Source organism: Poecilia reticulata, chromosome 6, assembly GCF_904066995.2.
Source record: "Poecilia reticulata chromosome 6, P_reticulata-male-v2, whole genome shotgun sequence".
NCBI classification, from domain to species: Eukaryota; Metazoa; Chordata; class Actinopteri; order Cyprinodontiformes; family Poeciliidae; genus Poecilia; species Poecilia reticulata.
In genome coordinates, this window is record NC_088835.1 from 31,301,773 (window position 1) to 31,327,892 (window position 26,120).

At 41.7% G+C, this 26,120-nt stretch overlaps 1 protein-coding gene across 5 annotated transcripts in view; it reads left to right on the forward strand.

The window, feature by feature from the left end:
• Positions 1-27: 27 nt before the first annotated feature.
• Positions 28-26,120, forward strand: part of bicd1a (bicaudal D homolog 1a) — a 40,959-nt gene continuing 14,866 nt past the window's right edge. Inside the window, exons 1-3 of one of the 5 annotated variants that reach the window (XM_081608395.1) lie at positions 28-544; positions 20,744-20,956; positions 24,844-25,035. In XM_081608395.1, coding sequence (XP_081464521.1) covers positions 329-544; positions 20,744-20,956; positions 24,844-25,035 — 621 coding nt within the window. In that variant the 5' untranslated portion in view covers positions 28-328. The remainder of the gene's footprint in view (positions 545-20,743; positions 20,957-24,843; positions 25,036-26,120) is intronic. The other 4 variants (XM_081608396.1, XM_081608397.1, XM_081608399.1 and 1 more) reach the window with 4 other exon arrangements.

A 26,120-nucleotide genomic window follows, 5' to 3' on the forward strand; every position in this document is an offset into this window, starting at 1 on the left:
CTTCAACCCATGAATAAGCAAAAATGACACCTTCCGTTTAGCTGAGTGTCATCAACACGGACCTTGTTTTAGGAAGGTTTCATTAGTCATAGTTACTCAGTTTGATACTTTACAGAGCAGCTAACATGTTGTGATTTCCTTCCCGGATATTTCCTGTCCTCTGCTTCCTCTCAGAGGAAGAGGAGGAGGAGGAGGAGGAAGAGGAGGGCGGACACTCAGCATCCTCCAGCCTCCGCCCGCCTCTCTGGCTCTGCCTCCATCCGACACGGCGCTGGATCAGACCTGCAGGGGGGTGGGGGGCAGAAAAACACACTGCGGAAAGAGGGCGATGGCCGCCGGTGGAGGATGCGGGGAATCGGTGGATCAGTACCGGGCCGAGGTGGAGAGGCTCACGCAGGAGCTGGCCGAGGCCAACCGGGAGAAGATCCGGGCTGCGGAGTGCGGGCTGGCCGTCCTGGAGGAGAACCAGGCGCTGAAGCAGAAATATGCAGAGCTGGAAGCCGACCAGGAGACCCTCCGGAAGGAGCTGGAGCAGCTACAGGAGGTAAGGAACCGGAGCGGGGGCGTTTGGACCCGCGGGGACCGGAGCGCAGTGCGGCCAGCTGCTGGTCAGCTGCTGGTAAACTTGTGAGCGAATCATCTGGGAGGGTCTGCCCTCCGGGAAGGGAAGATAATTGGGCCGGTTATCTAATCTGATCTAATCTGTGACTGCAAACTGGAAATCCTTCCAAATGAACAGAGATAGAAAATGTTGGAAGATGATAGTTTATAAGCTGCACAGTCTGAAGCCTGCAGGCCTAGTTCAAACCCAAACTCCCAATAAATAATACATCCTGTGGGAATCATCTCATCTTAATATCTGCACTTTTAAATTAATTTCACAGATTTCACAGGCACACTTATGAAACTGGAGATAAAACCAAAACACGAGAACATGTCAAATCCAAGATTTCAGAATCTGTCATCCTGGAGTGGCTGAAGAAGTTCTGTTGGACTGATTATACATTTGGTCCATTTGCATCATGGATCTGTACAGCAATGAGACGCTGATGCTAGCAGGATTGAGCTCAAGGTTATGGAGAACCAACGAGACGAAGCATTTCTGTTCAGCTGAACTTTGTAGAAAAACCTTCTGCATGTTTGTCTCCGATCTGAACATCTGCTGACCACCATGTTTAACCAGCTTCCATGTCTCCACAGCATGATGCTGCCACCATCTGCACAGTGTTAGTTAGCCTCAACGCATCCCGTTTAGCGCATCTGCGTCTTAAAGGGGCAGCATTATGGGTTTTCCAGGCATCTTATAACACAATAAGCTAATTTGTTATAAACAGGCTGTGTATGAAACATCACTTAAAAGAAATTTCACTTTGCAATTTAATGCCTTGAAATTGGGCCTCTGTCTCTTTAAGAAGCTGCTGCTCTTTCTGACATGTCGTCTCAACAGTGTTTGTCCATTATGCCATTTACAACTGTTTTTACGAGCGTTGGGCGGAGACTGCTTCATGTGATAAAGTCAGAAGTTTTAATCTTATCCTTAGTTTAGGTAAGATTAAAACTACTTTTAGTTTTGTTGTAACAACTGGGGGCTCGTCCGGGATTTGAACCTTCTTGTTGTCCTTAATATTTAAGAATAAAATCAGAGTTGTATGTTTTCCTTGTGCTTCTTTTAGTCAAATTTTAGTTGCTTCTGATCTTTTCTGACCTTTGTTTACTTGACTAAGACGCCGGAGAGCAGGTGATTAGTAGACATGTTTATTTTCCCCAGACGGCTCCTTTTTACGGTTACATGCTGAGCACTGGAGGATGAAGACATTAAATATGTATCTCTGAGCTTTTTCTGTGTGACATTCTTGCACAGCTGCCTCTCTGCATTAAAAAGTCATGATGGCATCTTTTGCTCAGCCTGCGCAGTATTTCAGGCAGCACTTAGCAGGTTACATCATGCAGATGTCATCCTATGTACATTCATGCTTGGAAAGTTAAGCTGAGGAGACAACCTGACTCGCCGTCTGGCTAATATCTCGTAATTTTGGATGATTGTTGGCTGGCTGACAGAAAGTTGAAGGGTGTTGGAGATCGGTGTGGCCTGGTTACCAACAGAAGGCTCATTTAGCGAAACGCGGATCGATCATCGCTTTCTGTAGAGTAACATATCATTCCCCCCTCCCTCACTTGTTGCTGGGTGGCGTCAGCTGGCTGAAAGGAAGCTTCTGGATTTTTCTTTCATCTCAAAAAGTGTTTGTTTTTTATGAAAAATACAGGAAAACACCACAACCCTCAGCACCAAGCTAGTTCTGACCAATTCTATAATACCTCTAGATATTGTATTTATGTTTATGTTTGCTCTCTCTTGTCGCGTTAATGTATATTTATTGCTTTATTTAGTTTTCAGGGAAAGAGAGACAGAAGACGAGGAGAGGAAGTGGAACTGCTGCGTAAACAGACTTCACCCTCTTCAAAATAAGAGCGTGAATATACACGGCTAACTACTTAAAAGATTCTTAACCAAAACTTCTTCACAGATGTCAAAAATTATTTAACTTTACAAACAGCCGAGTAAGTTAGTGCTTTAAAATGTATCCAGAAAAATAAATTTAGAGGAAGGTAAGTGTGCTAAATGTTTTAAATGTTAGCTAATGCGCGGAATGAAAAGCTAGCCATGCTAATATTAGCGCTTTAGCAGAAATGTGGACCATGATTTCACCGATTCAGATCCTTCCTCGTAAATTACTAATGAATTCTTCATTCCAATGCAGGATAATATATGAAAAATAATAAACACAAATCATTTCGGTTTTTATTATTTTTGGCAAAATAAAAAAAATGTATTGCAAAATAATTGAATAAAAAACTGACTACATTTTAAAAAATATACATAATAAGGAAAAAGGGGAAAAAATTACAATAGTAAACAAATATAAATAAGAATATTTATATTCTTATTTATATAAATATAAATATTTATAAATATTTATAAATATAAATTGTTAATATTAAATATAATATTTAAATTATATTTAATATATTTAAATATAATTTAAATATAATATTTAAATATAATTTAAATATATTAATTAATTAATATTAATATTTAATATTAACATTTAATGCTAATATTAATATTTAATATTAAATATTATATTTAATATTTAAATATTAAATATTATATTTAAATAATAAAAACTATATTTAATATTTAAATATTATATTTAATATTTAAATATTAAATATTATATAAAATATAATATTTTATTATATATTATAATAAAATATTATACTTTTCCAAAATACTTTGGAAAATACTTTTCCAAAGTATTTTAAATAAATTGCATTTCCTTTATAAAATGATCAATTTTGGCTTAAATTTCAGGCGAGTGAACAGATTTGTGTTGCTGAGTTGCTGTGAAACCCTCCGGTACCAGGTGACGATGCTCCTCCACTGCCTGCCATATTATATCATTAAAACAAAAGTTTTTCAAAATAACTTTTTTTTAAAACAGGTTGTTTTGTTACTTATATGCAACCTTAAAACCACAACAGTTGACTAAACTAATCCGGCAGCAGTTTGATTTGTGCTAAAACAACATAAAGGTCCAATATTCTGCTTAACAAGTGCAGGACTTTGTAACCTTTACAGTCCAAAATAATCGACTTAAAGCTTCAAAGCAACTTTATATTTTTGATACATAGCTGTCTCTTTTTTTAAGAACAATCATTTTGTTGTTTTTAGGTGTTAAAATAAAGTAAAACTTAAACTTTTACACGAAGATCATGGGTGCATTTGGGTGAAAAAGAACATATTTTCATCCATCCATCCATTTTCTTGCACCCTCGTCCCTCAGTGGGGTCAGGAGGTGCTGGTGCCCATTTCCAGCTAACGTTCCAGGCGAGAGGCGGGGTCACCTGGACAGGTCTCCAGTCTGTCGCAGGGCAACACAGAGACACACAGGACACACAACCATGCACACGAACACTCACACCTAGGGGCAATTTGGAGAGGCCAATTAACCTGACAGTCATGTTTTTGGACTGTGGGAGGAAACCGGAGTACCTGGAGAAAACCCACCATGCACAGGGAGAACATGGAGACTCCATGCAGAAAGACCCCAGGCTGGGAATCGAACCCAGAACCTTCTTGCTGCAAGGCAACAGCTCTACCAACTGCACCACTGGGCAGCCCAGAACATATTTTCCAAAGTAAAAAATCTAAATAAATATTAATGGTGCTTTTGTTGTGGAAATTGAACTTAACTGAAACTTTTAAAGGTTACATTTGTTGCTATATCTATATTTAAAATCATTATCTGATTTTAGGCAAAGTTATGAGGAGCCAATGAGCCTCTAGTGGCTCCGGAGCCTCAGGTTGAAGACCCCTGATCGAGTGTGTGATTGTTCTGTGTTTTTTACTTAAGTCTGAAAACATAAAAATAAAAAAGCCGTGTGTATTTCTGTAAGAATCAAGGTTAAATCTTGATTTTCAGCTGTCCTACATTTAGCATGAAACTGGGATATTTTCCTTTAAACGATCACCATAAGAGCCTCAACTGAGAGGCAATGTTGCTAAATGAAAACTATAAAAATGAGGACTGATTCATTATTAGTTAGCTAGTCACATAAGCAACATGCAGGTAATGTTTGACTTTCGTCACTCAGATCTGTTGGGCGTTTTTAAAAGCCGTTCTCTCTGTTCTGGCTTGTTTTCGTCGTCAGCAGCAGCAGCAGCGTTTCTCCAGCTGCTCGTCCGTCTGCGCGCCGTCGCTCGGCTCTGACTGAGGGAATATTCTCCTGCATCATTCGGCCCCCAGTAAAACGCGCCGCCCCTCCTGCGCCCCCGGCACAGACCTCTGTGACTGTGAGAGTGAGTGCCAGAGTGCAGACCTGCCACCACAATAACATCGTGTCTCCGCTCCACGCTCCCAGGAGAGCGGCCTTATCGGGAGAAGAAGCTATAGCTGCAGATGGAAAACCGCGGCGCCTCTGGGCCTGAAGCAGTGAAATGCCTCATCGTTCTGGAGGAAGAGACATCTTCATTTTTATATAAGAATCCTGTTGACATCACTTTTAATTTCATTATCTGGCCTCTGTTTGCAGAAGAAACCAGGCCAAACTGAAACTAAACATAATTCTCATAATTCTTGCTGGTTTTTCTATAGAGATGCACAGATTGCAGTTTTCTGGCTGGTAGCCGATATTTATGAAGCCTGACTGCTCAGATTTAGCTGAAACCAATTTGTATGTTTAAAAAGTTGCTAAATATAGGAACAAAGTTACTAAGTTGGTAATTATTGTTAACCACACACTGCTGCTGGCCACGCCCCCAAACTCAATGTTTACACTCACACATGAAAATGTCTGCAAACAGATGTGCAATTATACAACCGTACATCTTTGAAAAGCAGAAGTGGAGCCTTCTGTACAATCAATCAGAATGCAGCAAAGGGTTTCTGGATGGAAAACCAACTAAACACTTGTCTTTCTCAGCAGCCATTGTACAGGTAAAACCAGCTGACCAAACATGCTGGAGCTCACCTGTGGTTGCTAGGTAATGTACTGGATCACGCCGGGGTTGCTAGGTAACAGGCCTGTTTCATTCCAAAACTTTTTGAAATGGCTCAAAGATTCTTTTTCCAAAAAACAGTTGGGTTTTTTTTGTAGCAGGCTGCACAGTGGCGCAGTTGGTAGAGCTGTTGCCTTGCAGCAAGAAGGTTCTGGGTTCAATTCCCGGTCTTTCTGCATGGAGTCTCCATGTTCTCGCTGTGCATGGTGGGTTTTCTCCAGGTACTCCGGTTTCCTCCCACAGTCCAAAAACATGACTGTCAGGTTGATTGGTCTCTCCAAATTGCCCCTAGGTGTGAGTGTGTGTGTGCATGGTTGTGTGTCCTGTGTGTCTCTGTGTTGCCCTGCGACAGACTGGCGACCTGTCCAGGTGACCCCACCTCTCACCCGGCACGCTAGCTGGAGAGACACCAGCACCTCCTGACCCCACTGAGGGACAAGGGTGAAAGAAAATGGATGGATGATTGTAGCAGAAAATACAAAACTGTGCAAAATGTGAATCCTGCCTAATGGTCCCCTTTAGCAGTGTAGAGATTTATCCTGTTCTGTAAATTCAACAACAGACTTGTTACTTGATGCACTTTCTAGTAAAAATCAGAGGCTTTAGGGTCATAATGTGTGGATACATAATTATTTATCTGTTTATGGTCTGAAACAGAATGTTGATGGATGGGTTTGGATTTGCTATAAGCCTTAGAAAGGTTTGATCTTAAAGAACAAAGATGCGCCGTGTTCCACATTTCCATTGCTGCTGCTGCGTTTGCATATTTTGTTTTTGCAGTTCCTGCTGCTCTGATCCCAGCTGGTGGAGACAGTGGCGCAACTACACATTATTCAGGTGGATGCGAAAACATAGATCGGCGCCCCCCACCACCCAACCTCCCGAGGGAAGGATCGTCAGGGTGAAGGAGCGACGCACTCTCTCTTCCCCCCCCCCCCCCACCCCCCCCCCCAGGCGACGATACGTGAAGGGTAAAACTCGCTACATTTACCTCGTTATGTGCGCGAGGTGAAGGAGCGTTACACGCGCCGAAGTGTATGGAAAAACAATCATCGGCACGCCGCCCCCTCCAGACGGGGTTTTGGCGCCCCCTCTGGTGCTGCGCCCCTATGCGTTGCATACCCTGCATACCCACTTTTTGCGCCACTGGGTGGAGAGGATGCTTCGTAGAACTGGTGTTAATTTTCACCTGCTTCTTTTTCAAATGGAAATATAACAAAACAAACACAATTGTAGTTTTTTATTTTGCTTGTGAAGTAAATGTCTGCATCTCTTTGCGGCCTGAGGGCAGAAGCGGAGCAGCAAACCGAGGCTCCTCTCGCTCTTTGTTCTGATACTTTTACTTCTCTTTGTTTTCTTTCTGCCCTTCGGCCCAGTCCCGCTCTCGTCCCTCGTTTTCCCGTGTGTGTGTGTGTGTGTGTGTGTGTGTGTGTGTGTGTGTGTGTGTGTGTGTGTGTGTGTGTGTGTGTGTGTGTGTGTGTGTGTGTGTGTGTGTGTGTGTGTGCGTGTGTGTGTGCGCGCTCTTCGGCTCTGGATAGCTGCATGAGCAGTGACGAACACACTCCTGTGGTCCCGCTTGTTTCCGGGCAGATCAGAGTCCGATGGGAGGAAATCAGAGGCTGGAGGAGGAGATGCCATCACAGCAGAGCAGACGTGACCTGGCTGTGGGTTAAAGTGGCCATGAATTGCCATTTAATAGTCAAACTGCTTTCCATATTATGATCTGAATAATTACTTTATTCAGTCGATTTACTCGTTTCAAATTTAGAAATAGATTCGACCAATAATTTAGTTTCTGTTTGAAAATGAGAACAGCGCTAATAAAACCACGTCAAAGGATGAAATGATCTGTTCTGATTTATATTTTCGTTTTTTAAAAATGGCGTGTTGAAAGTGATTTATTATAGATTATAATCAGTGGGACAATCTTTACTGTCATGACAGTGTTTGTGTTTCTACGGTGATGATTTGTTCTGATCAGTTTGAGCCTGAAAGGCTCCATTATGGTACCAAGTTATATGATGTTTTATTGATTTGACAGAAAAAGATTAAACAACAGATTATGATTGAATTGCTGCATTTGTGGTTTTCCGTTCATATTTTAGCCAGTAACTGTTACTTATTGAACCTGTTATAGATCTATCAGTTATTGTGATGATTAATCAATGAATTACATCTTTATTTTATTTTAGATGTTGAAATGTCTCCAGATGAATAAGACGAAAGTGTTTAATATAATCCCTGCTGCTGCTGCAGGTAAATTGTTGCAGATTATCACTGAACAGCCGGATTGAGCCGAATCCGTCGCCCTCTCAGCCACGACCGCTTGCATTTTTTAACATTAAGTCACTCAGTAACAAAAGCGGCAGACAGGTTGCAAGTCGCCTCCATGGTGAAACGGCTGGAGGAGCTAAATCAATGCATGATGTGATGCTTTTTTTCTTCCTATTTTTTCCACCTCTGCACCATCAGCTCACCGTCTCCTGTTACCCCCCTACCCCCTCTCCTCTGCCCTCCCCTGCGGTCTGAACCCCCCCCCCCTGGAGTGAAGTGGTAATTATCCATCGATTTCTGCTCTGCTTGGTGAAAATGTATCATGTCAGAGCGGCGCTGTGTGTAGTGTAGCATACATAGTGGGAATCGGTGCATGCTGGTGCAAACGGCTGAGCATCAGACCAAACAGTGGGAGAATCTGCAGCTGAAGCCGTCTGGGAAACATGTAGCGTCTCCTGACCGGCGTCCAGGACAGAACCGACCCACTCCGCCTGCTCTCGTTTTATCGTTGCTAAGTAGACAGATTAAATATTGAGTTGCGGTTCTGGTGATGTCAACCTGTGACCATAGCAACAAGCTCCAGGATGCAGCCCAGCTTGGTCATCAGAACCCATCCAGCTTTGAAACATATATTTTTCCTTTTGGTTCGGTTGAAGCTGACGTCTCCATACAAGCCAGAACCTGCACAGAAAGCTGTGTTTTGCTGCAGTGAAACCCAGTAGGAGCAGGACGCCCCTGCCTGCAGGGTGCTGTATTGATTAGTGGTCGACTTTAGCTGTGTCTGCTGCAAACTCTGAAAGCAAAGCACAAATTCAGACAGTCTTCGTTTTGGGAAAACTTTTGGATTCACAACAGAAAAATCTTCCTCCAACAAGCTGATGTGCTTCTGACATTTTCTGTCTTCATGCCTGTTTACAGAAATCCAGTCCAGTTTTTATTTGTTCGAACCAGAACAGGAAACTTTTCAGATTTCCTTCAGAGCTTCAGTTTAGTTTCCTTGTTGTTGATTTTAGTTTGTGCATCTGGAAGTGGCAGTGATTGTGTCCATTCAGTCGCAGGTTTTCATAAACATGTATGTAAGAAGAGCCCTTCTGTGTAGATGCTTTTACTGAGGGAAGGAGAGCAAAGCTGTTTTCAGCTTCAGTGATCTGCTAGAGACGCAGTCAGAGGAAGAGCAGAGACGTAGGGAGCTGTTTAAAAGGAAACTGTTTACTTTCTACAACTCTCAAAGAGAGACTTTCAGTGTGATGCCTACTTGCAATTCTTTTGTAAAAACGTTTACAAAGATATTGCAGCTAAAAAATGTTAAATATATCATGTTGTTCCCTCTGCTTCTAATAGACATATTTAGTGACATGTCATTGCTGGAAGGGCCAGTAAACATTTTGTCAATGTAAAAAAATGAAACATGGATCTGAAGTTGGGCTTTTATCTACTGATGTTAGCATGTTAGCATGTTAGCGCTGTGTTGGAGCAGCTGCTCTCTGAGAGCAGAGAAACAGGCCCAACGTGTTGGCTGTCTGCCTGTCTGTCTGTCTGTCTGTCTGCCTGTCTGTCTGTCTGTCTGTCTGTCTGTCTGTCTGTCTGTCTGTCTGTCTGTCTGCAGGCATCCAGTCACCCTCAGACTGTCATTTGTTATTTAAATTCTCAGTTTTATTTTGGCTGTTAATCAAAACTACCTTTCTGTTGGTTTCTTTAGTAACTAAAACACAGACATTGACTGCCTGCCGTCGTTCTTCCTGCACTAGTGACCTGATTGTTCAACCCAGACCCGTTCTGAACCAGTTCTGAACTCGTTCTGAACCAGTTCTGAACTCGTTCTGAACCCGTTCTGAACTCGTTTTGAACTCGTTCTGAACTCATTCTGAACTCATTCTGAACCCGTTCTGAACCCGTTCTGAACCCGTTTTGAACTCGTTCTGAACTCTTTCTGAACCCGTTCTGAACTCGTTCTGAACTCTTTCTGAACCCGTTCTGAACTCATTCTGAACTCGTTCTGAACCCAGACTTGTTGTGAACTGAACTCGTTCTGAACTCGTTCTGAACCCGTTCTGAACTCGTTTTGAACTCATTCTGAACCCGTTCTGAACTCGTTCTGAACTCATTCTGAACCCGTTCTGAACTCGTTCTGAACTTTTTCTGAACCCGTTCTGAACTCGTTCTGAACTCATTCTGAACCCGTTCTGAACTCGTTCTGAACTCGTTCTGAACTCGTTCTGAACTCATTCTGAACCCGTTCTGAACTCGTTCTGAACTCTTTCTGAACCCGTTCTGAACTCATTCTGAACTCGTTCTGAACCCAGACTTGTTGTGAACTGAACTCATTCTGAACCCGTTCTGAACTCGTTCTGAACTCGTTCTGAACTCATTCTGAACCCGTTCTGAACTCGTTCTGAACTCTTTCTGAACCCGTTCTGAACTCATTCTGAACTCGTTCTGAACCCAGACTTGTTGTGAACTGAACTCGTTCTGAACTCTTTCTGAACCCGTTCTGAACTCATTCTGAACTCGTTCTGAACCCAGACTTGTTCTGAACTGAACTCATTCTGAACCCGTTCTGAACTCATTCTGAACTCGTTCTGAACCCAGACTTGTTGTGAACTGAACTCGTTCTGAACTCATTCTGAACCCAGACTTGTTCTGAACTGAACTCATTCTGAACTCGTTCTGAACCCAGACTTGCTGTGAACTGAACTCGTTCTGAACTCATTCTGAACTCGTTCTGAACTGAACTCGTTCTGAACTCGTTCTGAACCCAGACTTGTTGTGAACTGAACTCGTTCTGAACCCGTTCTGAACTCGTTCTGAACCCAGACTTGTTCTGAACTGAACTCGTTCTGAACTCGTTCTGAACCCAGACTTGTTCTGAACTGAACCCGTTCTGAACTCGTTCTGAACCCAGACTTGTTCTGAACTGAACTCGTTCTGAACCCGTTCTGAACCCAGACTTGTTGTGAACTGAACTCGTTCTGAACTCGTTCTGAACCCAGATTTGTTCTGAACTGAACTCATTCTGAACCCGTTCTGAACCCAGACTTGTTGTGAACTGAACTCGTTCTGAACTCGTTCTGAACCCAGACTTGTTCTGAACTGAACCCGTTCTGAACTCGTTCTGAACCCAGACTTGTTCTGAACTGAACTCGTTCTGAACTCGTTCTGAACTCGTTCTGAACCCAGACTTGTTCTGAACTGAACTCATTCTGAACCCGTTCTGAACCCAGACTTGTTGTGAACTGAACTCGTTCTGAACTCATTCTGAACTCGTTCTGAACCCAGACTTGTTGTGAACTGAACTCGTTCTGAACCCGTTCTGAACTCGTTCTGAACCCAGACTTGTTCTGAACTGAACTCGTTCTGAACTCGTTCTGAACCCAGACTTGTTCTGAACTGAACTCGTTCTGAACTCGTTCTGAACCCAGACTTGTTCTGAACTGAACTCGTTCTGAACTCGTTCTGAACTCATTCTGAACTCGTTCTGAACTCGTTCTGAACCCAGACTTGTTCGGAACTGAACTCGTTCTGAACTCATTCTGAACTCGTTCTGAACCCAGACTTGTTCTGAACTGAACTCGTTCTGAACTTGTTCTGAACCCAGACTTGTTCTGAACTGAACTCGTTCTGAACTGAACTCATTCTGAACTCGTTCTGAACCCAGACTTGTTGTGAACTGAACTCGTTCTGAACTGAACTCGTTCTGAACTTGTTCTGAACCCAGACTTGTTCTGAACTGAACCCGTTCTGAACTCGTTCTGAACCCGTTCTGAACTCATTCTGAACTCGTTCTGAACCCAGACTTGTTCTGAACTGAACTCGTTCTGAACTCGTTCTGAACTCGTTCTGAACCCAGACTTGTTCTGAACTGAACCCGTTCTGAACTCGTTCTGAACCCAGACTTGTTCTGAACTGAACTCGTTCTGAACTGAACTCATTCTGAACTCGTTCTGAACCCAGACTTGTTGTGAACTGAACTCGTTCTGAACTCGTTCTGAACCCAGACTTGTTCTGAACTGAACCCGTTCTGAACTGAACTCATTCTGAACTCGTTCTGAACTCATTCTGAACTGAACTCATTCTGAACTCGTTCTGAACTCGTTCTGAACCCAGACTTGTTCTGAACTGAACTCGTTCTGAACTGAACTCATTCTGAACTCGTTCTGAACCCAGACTTGTTGTGAACTGAACTCGTTCTGAACTCGTTCTGAACCCAGACTTGTTCTGAACTGAACCCGTTCTGAACTCATTCTGAACTCATTCTGAACCCAGACTTGTTCGGAACTGAACTCATTCTGAACTCATTCTGAACCCAGACTTGTTCTGAACTGAACTCGTTCTGAACTCATTCTGAACTCGTTCTGAACCCAGACTTGTTGTGAACTGAACTCGTTCTGAACTCGTTCTGAACTGAACTCGTTCTGAACTCGTTCTGAACTGAACTCATTCTGAACTCGTTCTGAACTCATTCTGAACTGAACTCGTTCTGAACTCGTTCTGAACTCGTTCTGAACTCGTTCAGTCTCCTCAGTTCCTGGTCCAGGTTCATGAACTCAGGCTGTGACCTTCCAGAGACTCTGAGCTACGGATGCAGGTGGTTCAGGTGGTTTAGAAGAGAAAAAGCATTAAAAGATTAATTCATATAAAACGATTAAGTTTGTCTGAATCTGAATGTGGTTTTCAGATTAAGACAGTTACTTTGTTACTTTGTTGATCAAGATTTCCCAGGATGAACTTTTCTAAATTCATTTGTGCTTTAAGAAAAAACACAGAAGTTCAAAACATTCAATTTAGCTTTCAAATATCACTGTTTACTAAAATACATCATTATTTTAAAATTAATTAGACATTAAACAAAAACTCATCTTCAAATTATAATCAAAAATCAAACATTATTTAAGACAGTTTTACTTTTCTCCTGTTTACAGTCCGCAGCAAGTATGATGAAAAGCTCCAGCTTTGACTCTGAGATAATCAGCTGCATTTCAGCTGATGAAGGGAAATAAAGAGTATTTGGTTTTTAGTTTTTTCACAAATAAATTCTGAAAACTTTGTCCTGCATTTGTATCCAGCAGCTTTTAGATGTTTGATTTGAGCTCATGAAGCAGGCGGTGAGACTTTCATTGAAACATTATTCTCCAAAAATGAGCCTCTTTCAGGATCCTACGCCAAACAAAAACTTCAAACTTTTCCCCAAAAGTGCAAAGATACATCATCTTTTGTGGAAATTGATTCAAAGAAAGTGGATAGTTTCCAACCTGAGTACGAAAAATAAATGTAAAAGAAAATTACTGGTGGTTTTGGTTTGATTCTGTTCGATTCAATGTAATTACTCAATAAAAAACTGATGAACTGCTGAAACCTGAATCTGTTATTACAAACATGAGTTGGCTCTTCGTCATTTTTGTTAAGGGCCATTGTGGAGGTGTTCAAAGAGCCACTTGTGGCTCCGGAGCCGCAGGTTGGAGACCCCTGGCTTAGTTTTAGATCCAGTTGGGAATCTGCAGCAGAGTTTAATAAATGTTTTCCACCATGTTCTGCATCTAATCCGGCTGAGACTGAGCTGCTTTATGGAGGAGAAAAAACTTAATCATGTATCATTTCCTTCAGTTTTCCCACATTAAATCTGAAGTCAGAGGCTGTGATGTCGCTGTAATCTCTGTAAAATTAATATTTACTTGAATCCTCGGATGTTTAACGTGAAGCTTTTGCATGTGGGAGAATAGTTTTTTTTTACACTAAAAAATAAGGTCAGATATGAGTTATCAGTCCAGTTCTTCCTTCTTTTTTATTCCTTCCATCGTTTTTCCTTAGTTTCCTCCGAAGACGTTCATCCAATCACTGAGCTTCCTTCCTTCCTTCCTTCCTTCCTTCCTTCCTTCCTTCCTTCCTTCCTTCCTTCCTTCCTTCCTTCCTTCCTTCCTTCCTGCTGCCTCTTTAAGTGAATGGCACAAGTCAAGAGTAAATACCATCAAAACGTATGCAGAGGTGTGTGTGTGTGTGTGTGTGTGTGTGTGTGTGTGTGTGTGTGTGTGTGTGTGTGTGTGTGTGTGTGTGTGTGTGTGTGTGTGTGTCACAGCTACTGGCTCTAAACTAACACATCCCAACATAACCTGTGGTCTACAGACATGCAGAGTCTGATGTCAATAATTGGATCTCTGTGTGTTTCATCTTTAAATGTAGCTACACAAGCTGAGCTCAAACAAAGGAGGTTTTCCATCACTAATGATCTCACTGTGCAAATCTCCTGCCATTACATAATATCCACACAGACCCACTGAATGCCACAATGTTCACAGACTTCCAATTGGGACCAAACGTGCGCTCCTATTTTATTTTTATTAGGGGACAAAAGTTCAAAATACCATCAAAACGTATGCAGAGGTGTGTGTGTGTGTGTGTGTGTGTGTGTGTGTGTGTGTGTGTGTGTGTGTGTGTGTGTGTGTGCGTGCGTGCGTGTGTGTGTGTGTGTGTGTGTGTGTGTGTGTGCGCGCAGCCTATCTTCTGATTGGCTGGTGGATTCGTCGTCTCCGCCTCATCATGGACTCATTAATTACTGACAGCAGCTGCTGTAAACATTTCAGTTTGATTTGATCGTGTCGGGTTTGTTTTGCCTGAATTCCCAGATTTAAATCGGGAAACTGGAAAATAAAAATGGATTGAAGGATTTAAGTTGAATGAGGGATTCTGGGAAATTTTGAAGCAGAGCGTCCCGCAGGCGGTGTTGTCCCCATTCTGTTGTCTTACTAGAATTATTCAGTATAAAACACATTAGTTTTTTTCTCCTGCTGGTAATCTGTATTAAATTATGGATTATTTTATTTTGTCAGCATAATCAGAGGGGAACAGGCGTCCGATGCCCTTTCCCTCCGTTATGAAAGCTTCATCCCAGCTCCGTGTTTCTGCAGTAAAGCTCGGTTGCAGGCGTGGAAATGAAACTACAGGATTGTCATCGTGCAGTGCGGCGCGCCGGGTTTCTCAGTAATAAACTGTAAACATCTCTGCTGATTCAGCCGAGGAGCCGGCCTCAATCTCCTTTAAAGCTGTACTTATTGATTATATTTAATAAAATCTGTCCAAGCCATTAAAATGTCTGATGTTTCTGTGGATCTGCAGCCGTGATTACCCAGCTTCCCCTGCCTGCTGGCGACATGTGCGCTTACAGGCCTCACATCTCTTGACTTGGCACTTTCCCTGGTTCCTGAAGCTGATGGCGACATTTCTGCGTCCTTGTTAGAGGCTAAATATGGCTCCATCCGCCTCATCACGGACTCATCATGGAAAACTGCAACTCACTCTGTGGCCGTCAGCAGAGACTCAGAATGAACAGGAAAACCAAATTAAAATGCTTGGATGAGATGTAATGACATATATTATTAATATTCAGTAATTTTCCTGTTTTTACTGAATTAAAATATTGAGATTATGAGTTTTATCTTCATAAAAAGCGTTAGGCTGCATGATCTGCAGCTAATATGCTCAATAACTGCGGCTGCATTTAAGCTGCATTACAATGTACATTTTATTTTAAATATTTGTTGATGCTGTCATGACAGTTTATTATGAAACAGATAATCTGACAAATCAAGCTGCTCTGCCTTCTCCCAGTACTCACTAAAATCAGCCAATCAGATCCAGGAGGAGGGTCTTAGCGCTGCCAATCACCCTCTGTGTGGTGCTGCTCATCCCCCTGTTGCTCTCTGCTATTCTTCAGCTAGTATGAATGCTAAAGCTGGTTAGCATAGCCACCAATAACACCAGATAAACAGTTATTCTGTACCAATGAGCTGTTTCTCCATCGTTAGCAAGTACATGAGGATGATTGGCAGCGTTAAGCCCCTCCTCCTGGCTCTGATTGGTTGTTTTCATTTCTTCAGACGGCATAGCAGCTCAGAGAGGAGATCTGCCTTTTCACAGATTATCTGTCACAATAATATTTTAACAAATATGTAAAAAAAAATGTTTGTTTTTTTATAAAACTTACACACTGCAGCTTTAATTTCGGTTAATTAATTACATTTATTTTAGCAAGTTCAAAGTTTTACTGCAATCGCCTTTCATTGCTACAATGATTTGAATATAAAAAGACAAATAATAGAAATCAGTAACTTATTTTATAATGATCTGATTTCTTCCTCTTAAATCTGTGTGAATGCTTTACATCTCACACACACAGACACACACACACAGAGACACACACACACACACACACACACACACACACACGCACACACACACACACACACACACACACACACACACACACACCCTCTGTCTCTCTCAGCAGCAGTCCTGGTCGTCTCTCTCCGTGGTTCTGAACGCCCTGGTGTCCCTGGCTGGACGTCCATCTGGTCTTCCTGTGGTCGTGTCTTTATAAGTGGCTTGTTTCTGCTTTTAACTAAATAATATTTGCTGTGCTGTAAAGATAAGAGCAGGAGAAGCGACACAATGGTTATCAGACATTAATGTAATGGGTTTTTACATTTTCATCACTGACAAAACGAAACAAAAATCATGTTTTTATCTGTCTGAGATCAGCAGGGATATTAGATTTGAACTGGTTGTGTCGGCATTCCTGCACTGAAGCTGTAACCGCAGCCTGCTGCACTAAGCCCTGACCATGAAAATCTGATCAAATCTGCTGTAAATCCCTTCCTGCCTTTACATTTCTAATAACCAGTAAACTTCCTGCTCCAGTATGTGTCACAGATTAAGCCATCCCTTAATGCTGCGTGTGCAGAAAGATTTCTGATGCACGCTCACTCACAGAAAACACAGGATTTCACACCCTAAAGCCGTCCCCTGACTCCTCATTATGGGCTGCAACACAGGGGGAGGGATTTCAGGGTCGCACCCTCTTTCTCGTCCTCCTCTTCCTCCTGGTTTGGCCCCAGGAATGAATATCTACAGCCTGGGACTCTATTGTCTGGACACAAAAGGCAGAAGAAGCCTGGAGACTGAATACATTAAATGCTTTTCTTTGCAGAGAACTGAACAGATGTTCAATGAGAAACTCCAAGATTAAACCAGTTTTATGAAAATGGTGAAAACTGTAATAGTTTACAGTAAAGATGTAGTTGTCCAGGTTTGTAAAACTGCCAGTTCTGATTTTGCATTGAGATATTAAAAGTTAAAAAGTTATTTTTCCTGCCTGGATCGATGCCCCACTGTGAGGATGAGACACCTTATGGAAACGGGTTTCACAAACAAAACGACAATTTGGAGTTGAACAAACAATATTTTATGATCTTTACTGTGTTAAGTTAGCCGTAAACAGAGTTAGCATGAACAAAATTTACATTTTTCCAGTCATGTTTGGTTGTGAAGTAAGAAGTGGACAGGAAGTGTGTCCCGTGCAGGTATGAAGAAAGCAGAACTCCTTTGATGGATATTTATTGCAGGGAACAAAACTGAATTATATGAATAATCAAGAGGCCGGCATACAGAACAGTTGGATCTGAAGTGGACGTGGTCAAATTCAGAGACGTTGGGATTTTTGTGGAGTGTAAAAATCAGGATTGAGTCGTTCAAACTGCTGTGAAAAAGTTGGATATGGTCACATTCTGCCTGCCTGGACACACTGAAGTGCTGTTGTGTTTTTGTTTGGTTAGTTTATGATCAAGCCGTTGCTGGTGATGATGATGCTGTGGACAGGAAGAACCTCCAGCAGCAGTCAATATTGTAACACATCTAAAAAGGCTTCTGACTGAAGACTATTACTGTATGACAGTCTCATGCTAACATGCTAACAGCTCAATGTCCGGCGAACAGAGACAATATTCCACAGTAACATGTTTTGGACGCCACCATCAGATGGTAAGCTAGCTCTGCTATTCCACCTCCTTTGCTTTTGCCGCTCCTTTGTAAATCTCTATCTGGCCAGTTGAAATGCCAAACAGCTTCTCCCAATGGTAAAAAAATAATAATAATAACCTTGTTGCCATGGTTACACATCACAACAATTGTCCAAAACTAAAACAGAAAAAAGAAAAAACAATTTCCTTTCAGCTACCAATTATTCCAGAGGAAATAATCGTCCAAACCTGCGAAAATTCAGCCAGAAAAGTTTGACTTGACCATCAGTTGGTTCTGCGTGAAGCTGAAACATCCTGAGCCTCTTCGTGTGTCAGCAGCGCTGCACGTCCATCACCGTCACTCTGTGTGATCGTCTGTAAGTGGACAGGAAGCGTGTCCCGTGAAGGAAGAAGGTCTGTTATAAAACCATCTGCTGCTCGTTAGGATCCTCTCTGGATGAGCGGCTCCTGACTCATTGTCTCTAACTGGGACATCGAGTCTCTCTGTGTCTCCATCTGGCTCCAGCTCTGCGTTTCCAGCCAGTCAGTTTGAGTTAAGAGAAAAATTTAAGAAAATTGAATTAAAAACTGATGAAAAACAACTTTCACTCATTACTTTTGCTTCAGTGCTACTTTATTTGTGTGGGAGCAGCAGTCATGTGAAATCTCCCCTGTTTGCAACCCGGCGGGGAGCAGAAACTCCCACAACTCGTCCTGCGAAGTCCTTCTTTTCTCCTTCTGCTGTCAGATTTCTCGTGTCCCACCTCCTGGCCTCAGCTGCTTTGCTCTCGTCGATGTGGGAATCCGGCTCGTTCAGTTTTCCCCGTGCTTTGAATTAATCAACTGAGCTGTTTTTAATTTTTCACACGCTGTCCCTTTTTCAACCAAGTCCTTCACTGCTGCTCTCAGGAGAGCGAGGGAGGACAGCAGGGAGACGGGCGGGACAATCTGAAGGAGAAGAGAAAAAACCGGAGAGCAGACTAATAATAATAATAATCGAGCTACAGTTTGCTTTGTTTACGTTTTTGTGCATCACTGGATTTTACTCATTAAAAGTGGAAGTTACTGAGCAGGTTGTTTATGCCTGAAGGTTTGGATGTTCTGTGTTTGCATTTGTCTCAGTTGACTGATTATTGCTCACACTTAATTCTTATGCTAACTTTGTGTTTCAAGGGCAAAATAAAATGTTCTGTTGAAGTTAAACGTTGTGTGGGAACGTCAGCCTCTGCCTGCATGAGTCTTTGCTCTGAACCTGGACATGTCCTGGTCCAGATTTTTAGGTTGTTTAGGAATATGAATATGTGCTAATCGCTTATGTTAGCGCTTTAGCGTTTTTGCTAAATTGGAAACTGTTTATCAGACTTTGCTTCTTCTAAATTACATTTCCAGATAAATTTTAAAGCGCTAATTTATTTGACTGTTTCATAAACTTCCATACAAACATCCTGTGGCTGTGAGTGGAGCCCCCTAGTGGTCTGCTACGGTGTAATATTTAGAGATTTTTTCAGTTTTTGCTTTCTTATCACTCTTAAATGTTTTACTCTGATATCAGACTAAGACGACGTGACTGAATACTAAAAGCAGTTTGCGACCTGCTTTCTGTTTGACCACAGAGTTAAACAGAGAAATCCCTCAACAGATCCTGTCTGACCTGCAGGGCCATCCATTCATTTTCCAACAGTGTGGAGAAATCATTTGTAGCCACATCAGTGACTAAACATTCACTGAATAAGAGAAAAATATTCTCCAGCATGAATAGTTCAGATTTCTTGAACAAAAGCGAAACAGAAAACTGATCCGTTGTGGGAGGAAACAGTCGGATGGTGATTCATGTCTAATGGAGAATAATGGAAACTCGTATCTCATAAATGATTCATAATGAACAAAGAGGATGTTTATTGGAAGGAGGAGTTTAGTTATAAGTCATACATTTTTCTCTGCTTATTATTTTGGCTGCTTTATTAATCATGACCTGCACCTTAAAGCCTGCTAGTATTTCTGACCTTGAATTGTTTACAGTTTCACATCATGTCTTAATTTTGAGCATTAAAAACTCCAGACGAAGCCGCATTGATTGACTGAGGCCAGCGGCACCGCGGCCCGGTTCTGCTGAGGCGCTGAGACCAGGGGAGGGTCAGAGAGAATCGAACCGCCAGAGAAATCCATCTTATACTCATGAAGGTCTGACTGCAATCAGAAAACATTCTCAGGATAAAGGAGGCTGAATGGCAGAACCTCAAACTTTATGATTTCGGTTTTAGTTTTGTTATTTTTAGCACATAAAACCTGCTGCGTGTTTGTTACTCATCTGTTGCTGGTTTGAGGGTTTTGGTTTGGATCATTTCATTATGGGTTACAGCACATTAATTTATTGTATAAATGCTGAAAAAATAATTTATTTATTTATATAATGATTGATTTTGATGGGAAAGTGGTTTTGATGGAAATACATTTTTGTTTTTTTTGGAAAATTTAGAATAAATTGAACCTACTAAAGACTTCACATTTTTAACTTTTATTTACTAACATGGTTTTTTTCTATATTTAATTTTCTTCATTTATCATTCACACTCTTTCTGCAAAAGATGAATGTTTAAAATGGTTAATTATTGATTATCATACCCTGCAAATTTTAATTCATGGATGGAAAATTTCATCATTTAAAACTATTATTTTTGCTTAGTTTGTTTGGGAGGTTTTCAAAGTGCCGCTGCTGCTGCATTGATCATCATCAGTTAATGACGATGATGGATTAAGTTGAGTTTTTCTCTACTTTCCTCTCCATCCTTTCAAGTCGTGGTTTTTGTGGGACGACTTGACGTCGAGGATGTTCAGCTCCGTCTGAGTCTCGGTTCTTTTTATTGGCGAAGCAGCGCCTCCACGATTGGCTCCGTTTGTTCTGTTGGTGCCTGCTTTGGTTTCCTCAATCAAGCCTCGGCGCCTTCAGTCAGCTTCCAGTGATGTGAAAACCTGTGTCAGGAAAATGGGAACAGTGTGTCTATTGATCAGTGAAACATCAGCCGCCGTGGACGGCCCAACAGGTCGCTCATGTTGGCGACGCCCGCAGCTTCGCCTGGCGGCCAGGCGGAGCTGCAGGTCCATCATGTGGTTTCTCTCTCTCCAGGCGTTCGGTCAGGCCTACACCAACCAGCGCAAGGTGGCAGAGGATGGAGAGACCATTGAGGAGACGCTGCTGCAGGAGTCAGCCTCCAAGGAGGCGTATTACATGGGCCGGCTGCTGGAGCTGCAGACGGAGGTGACGCTGAGCCGCTCGGTGGCGTCCAACGCTCAGGCGGAGAACGAGAGGCTCAACGCGCTTCTGCAGGAGCTGCGAGAGGTGAGCTTGACTAACGGCACATTTATTTTCATTTTGTGAATGTGAGGTAGCTGGTTGACCTTTGATGACCTCTGGAAACATGCATTTTTAAAATGATATCGGCACAAATTAATATTTTTGCTGATCAAACGTTTGACAGTTTGGTGAAGGGAGGCAAGTGGACAGTTTTTACTGTAGAACATAAGTTACAGTCAAAAATGAACAGCAATATTGTGGATTATTTAGTCCGTCATAAGAGAAAAAAATACGGGCTAATTTCTCAAAATTATATTTTCACCATCTTATTTAATTGTTTGTAAATGTCCCAGTTTCAAACTAATTATTTAGTTAGCAAAACAATATGTTGTTGGAAGCTAAATGTTTAGCTGAGAGCTAAAAAAAAATTTCTAAAATGCAAATTTGCTGTCCGATGACTGGAAGTGGACTGTCAGAATAAAAGCTCGGCGAGCCGACGCTGCTGTAGATCCATCGGTAAACGTCTGAATTGCCATTGAAACAAGGAAAATATTTATTTAGTTTGCAAACTAAATATTTATTTTGAAACTAAATATTTAGTATTTAGAACAGAATCACTGCTGTAGATGTTTGTTTTAGTAAAATAATCTGATCAAGTGTTGCTTCCACATTAACTTGATTTTTATTAATTAGAATAAGGTTTTATGTGAAAATCTAAATAATCACTTAAGGAAAATATTTGACAGATTCTAGTAGATCTACATAAAGTTTAAATCTAATTTCTGTAAACAACATAAAATATTCCCTCTAAAAAAAACTAGATATCCCCTTTTTTAATTTTTTACAACATAATGAATTACATTCTCACATATTTCTTTAATCAAATTGTATATTTAGGTATTTTGGTCATTTATCTTTGAAAAAAACTGCAAAAGAAATCAGAAAAATATTTTTTATGGTTTTTTAGCATACAAACATGAAGCCCAGTTCATTCACAATACTTAGTAATACATATATACGTTTTTAACGAAGGAACCACAATGTATTTGTTAAATTACCAAAACATATGAGTAAAAACTCTGATTCATATATTTTACATTAAAACAAAAACTCCACAAAATTCCTTAACTATAACCTCAGCTTGTACCTTCGCCTCTGAAACACGGAGTACGTCCCAAACACCGCAGATATTCACTCTGTATCGAAACGTCTAGAACTTATGAGGTGTACTTACTTTTTACCATCACTGTCCACAAACTTAAAGTATTCAAAGTGTTTTTGATGTAGAGCAAAAATACTCAGATCAACTTTAGTTGTAGCTGAATGTGGGATAAAATCTTCCTTTTGAATATTTTATGTGTGTTTGTGTTTCATGTACAAACAAACTTTATACCATCAGATCTTTGTTGAACTAATTGGGTCAAAAAGTTGCCAAAGGTCAAGAGGTCGCGCGGACAAACGCTCCAACCTTTGTCACAGAGGAAACATGATGCGTGCTCGTCCCTCCAGACGCCAGCATGGCTGCAGGCGCGGTGTGGGGGGGCTCAGGAGTTCGAGCTGGGGTCAGACGCCACGGCAACGACCCCATTGTGGGGGGCAAATCCGGTGCTAAGCTGGGAATCAGTGAAATGCCCTGAGCTCGGCACTGTGCAGTGACTGGGCGAACTGGGCCGCTCCCATTAAACACACCTCACTCATTCACTAAATGGATCAGAACAACCGCTGCAGTTTCCTTTACCCACATTTTCCCCCTCGTTCAGTGAACTTAAATTAAACTGCAGCAGGAGACGACGGCCAGCGCACATCATGTGAAGCTGCACTTCATAAACTTTGCTACTGCAGATGTTGCTCCTTTGGTTTTAGCTTAGTGGAAGCGTCAGTGGCGCAAAAAGTGGGTACGCAGGGTATGCAACGCATAGGGGCGCAGCACCAGAGGGGGCGCCAAAGCCGATGATGTTTTCCCATGCAATTCAGCGCCTTACGCTCCTTCACCTCGCGCACATAACGAGGTAAATGTAGCGAGTTTTACCTTTCATGTATTGTTGCCTCGGTGGGGGGTTTAGGTTCCTGCCCTGGGGGGGAGGGGGGGGGGGTTTGGCGCCGATCTATGTTTTCGTATCCACCTGAATAATGTGTAGTTGCGCCACTGGGAAGCATCATGCTGTGGGGCTGTATTTCAAAATGGTTCGCTTCATAAAGTAGATGGCATTATGAGGAAAAAACATTGTGTAGAAATATTTAAGCAACATCTAAATACATCAACCAGGAAGTTAAAACTGCAGCTGGACGATGAGCCTCAGCATGCAGGTCAGAAAGAGGCTTCAGGTCAACTAGTTCAATGTTTTGGTATTTAATAAATAGAAATATTTGTGTTTGATTCTGTGTATGTAAACTTCTGGTTTCAACTGTAGACGTTATGGATTTTTTTTTTAAATCACGTCTCTGCGCTATAAATGTCTTCAGGCCCCCTCACTCTCTTTGGGTCAGCATTTCTGCCCAGCTTTATGCACAGACGGCTGCAGGGGAGCTGCAGGCAGCTCTGCAGCAAAAACAGGGAACAGATGCTCACATATTCTGGAAAAAGTTCATTATTTTTTGCTTTTCTTTACATAAAATTTGTCAAAAGTTGCATGTTAGCATACATGTTCAGTCGTATTTCAGTAAAAATTAATCTGCTGCTTTCAGCTTTAATTGTTTATCTACAGATAAAAGAGTGATGTCAACATGTGCGTAGGGGTGGGCTTTTATTGTGATAAATCTGTTATCATGATAAGAATTTTTGATTTATTATTGCCACAATAAATTACAATTAATGATGTTTTTATTCCCCCCCATCTGTCGTTTTGTCAGATTGGCAGCTCTAATATTTTCTCTACAGTTTGTCCAATAAAAAATAATAAACATCAATAAATTTAAAAATACCGTGTGCAGTTTAGTACAGATCAGATTTCTATACGTGGCTGGTGTCCTAAAGAAGCGCATTACAAATGGGGATGTTTCTTATGACCAGTATTTGTTTCTGTGGGACTATAATTGCTGTGACACACAAGCTGCATTTCCATTATAAATGTGCGCAAACCTTATATTCCGCTTATGTCGAAAAAACACAGTTTCACAGTTGTGCTATTTCTACTAAATAAGGAACGTATTAAAAATCGAATAAGTTTGTTCACGTCATTAAAAAGACATGATAATTTTACTACTTCCTGTCATTTTCTTCTTCGTGGATCGCGCCAGCGGCAACATCCGGTTCTTGATTGTTTGATGGAAACAAAAAAAAGTGTTTCCGTCACAGTTTTGTGAAATAGACGACCTAATTCTAGTGCCTAAACTATTTATCTAAAAACGTGAGTTGTTTGTTTTTTTATTAACGTGTTTCCATTAGAAACACGTTAATTTATTTTGGAAATGTCAAATTGTTCAATTATTTACTCGGCTAATGTCACAGTTGTAGAGTTGCCAAAACAAAAAGAATAAATAAATTGTTTTTATCTTAACTTCTATCGTTATCACAGCAGTGCAGCAAATATTGTGTTAAAGGTTTAACTCCGTGTCGCCCTTCACTAACAATAAGTCTGGAAACGTAGTTTTTGGAAAGTTTGCATTCCTTCACTCTTCTATCGAACCTGAGTGAAGTTTCCCCCCCGCCTTCTTCAAATCAGACGCAGTTGCTGTCAAACGTTTGTGCAGTAAAATGTTTTGTTTGTGCTGCTTTTGGTTTGAAGATAATGAAAGTTCAAAGGTTAAAAGGTCAGCCAGCCACTCCACATGAACCAAATCTAACAAAATTGGTGTCAAGTGTTTGTGTGGTAGCAAAATGTAATTTGTGCATCGTTGGCACCAAATCTGTAAAACCTGAACTTCACTCAGGCTCTTAATCAGCCTTTTGCTATTAAACTGTCTCTCTGGTTCTGGTTCTGGTTCTCCTGCAGAGCAACGAGATGCTGGACCTGCAGCGCAGCAGGATGAGGGAGGAGATCAAGGAGTATAAGTTCAGGGAGACGCGTCTCCTCCAGGACTACAGCGAGCTGGAGGAGGAGAACATCACCCTGCAGAAGCTGGTCTCCACGCTCAAGCAGAGCCAGGTCACAAAGATGATCATCAACACTTTGTTCTCCTATTGGGTTAGAGTTTGCACGTCATTACGGTGTTACTTTTCACCCACTCATGACATGTATGCGTTCTCACTTTACCCGCCACGAGGAAATGTGATCCTGTCTGACTGGTCATCAGTTTGGAGAAGCAGCAGCTGCTTTGTTTTGGTCACTCGGGTCGCACTGTGCTGATGGTCTGCAGCTTCAGCTGGTCCTCCACCTGGATCACATCCTGTCTGGCCAATGCATGCTTTTACTTTGAAGTCCAGAGGGCGACGCTGTCCGGTGTGTCAGGGGTTAATTCAACAGGAAACGGAATTCATTCAGATTTCAGAATAAAAGCACAAACTTAGAGAAACTCTCTGGTTCCTGAAAGTTTCTGTTCAGGCTGGAAAATTTTCCATTTGGAAAAGTTTGGAAAACCATCCATTCATCCATTCATCCCTCCATCCATCCGTCCGTCCATCCATCCATCCATCCATCCATCCATCCATCCATCCATCTGTTCATCCATCCATCTGTTCATCCATCCATCCATTCATTCATTCATTCATTCATTCATCCATCCATCCATCCATCCATCCATCCATCCATAAATCCATCCATCTGTTCATCCATCCATCTGTTCATCCATCTGTTCATCCATCCATCCATCCATCCATCTGTTCATCCATCTGTTCATCCATCCATCCATCCATCTGTTCATCCATCCATCTGTTCATCCATCTGTTCATCCATCCATCCATCCATCTGTTCATCCATCCATCTGTTCATCCATCTGTTCATCCATCCATCCATCCATCTGTTCATCCATCCATCTGTTCATCCATCTGTTCATCCATCCATCCATCCATCTGTTCATCCATCCATCCATTCATCCATCCATCCATCCATCCATCTGTTCATCCATCTGTTCATCCATCCATCCATCCATCCATCCATCCATCCATTCATCCATCCATCCATCCATCCATCCATCCATCCATCTGTTCATCCATCCATCTGTTCATCCATCTGTTCATCCATCCATCTGTTCATCCATCTGTTCATCCATCCATTCATCCATCCATCTGTTCATCCATCCGTTCATCCATCCATCCATCCATCTGTTCATC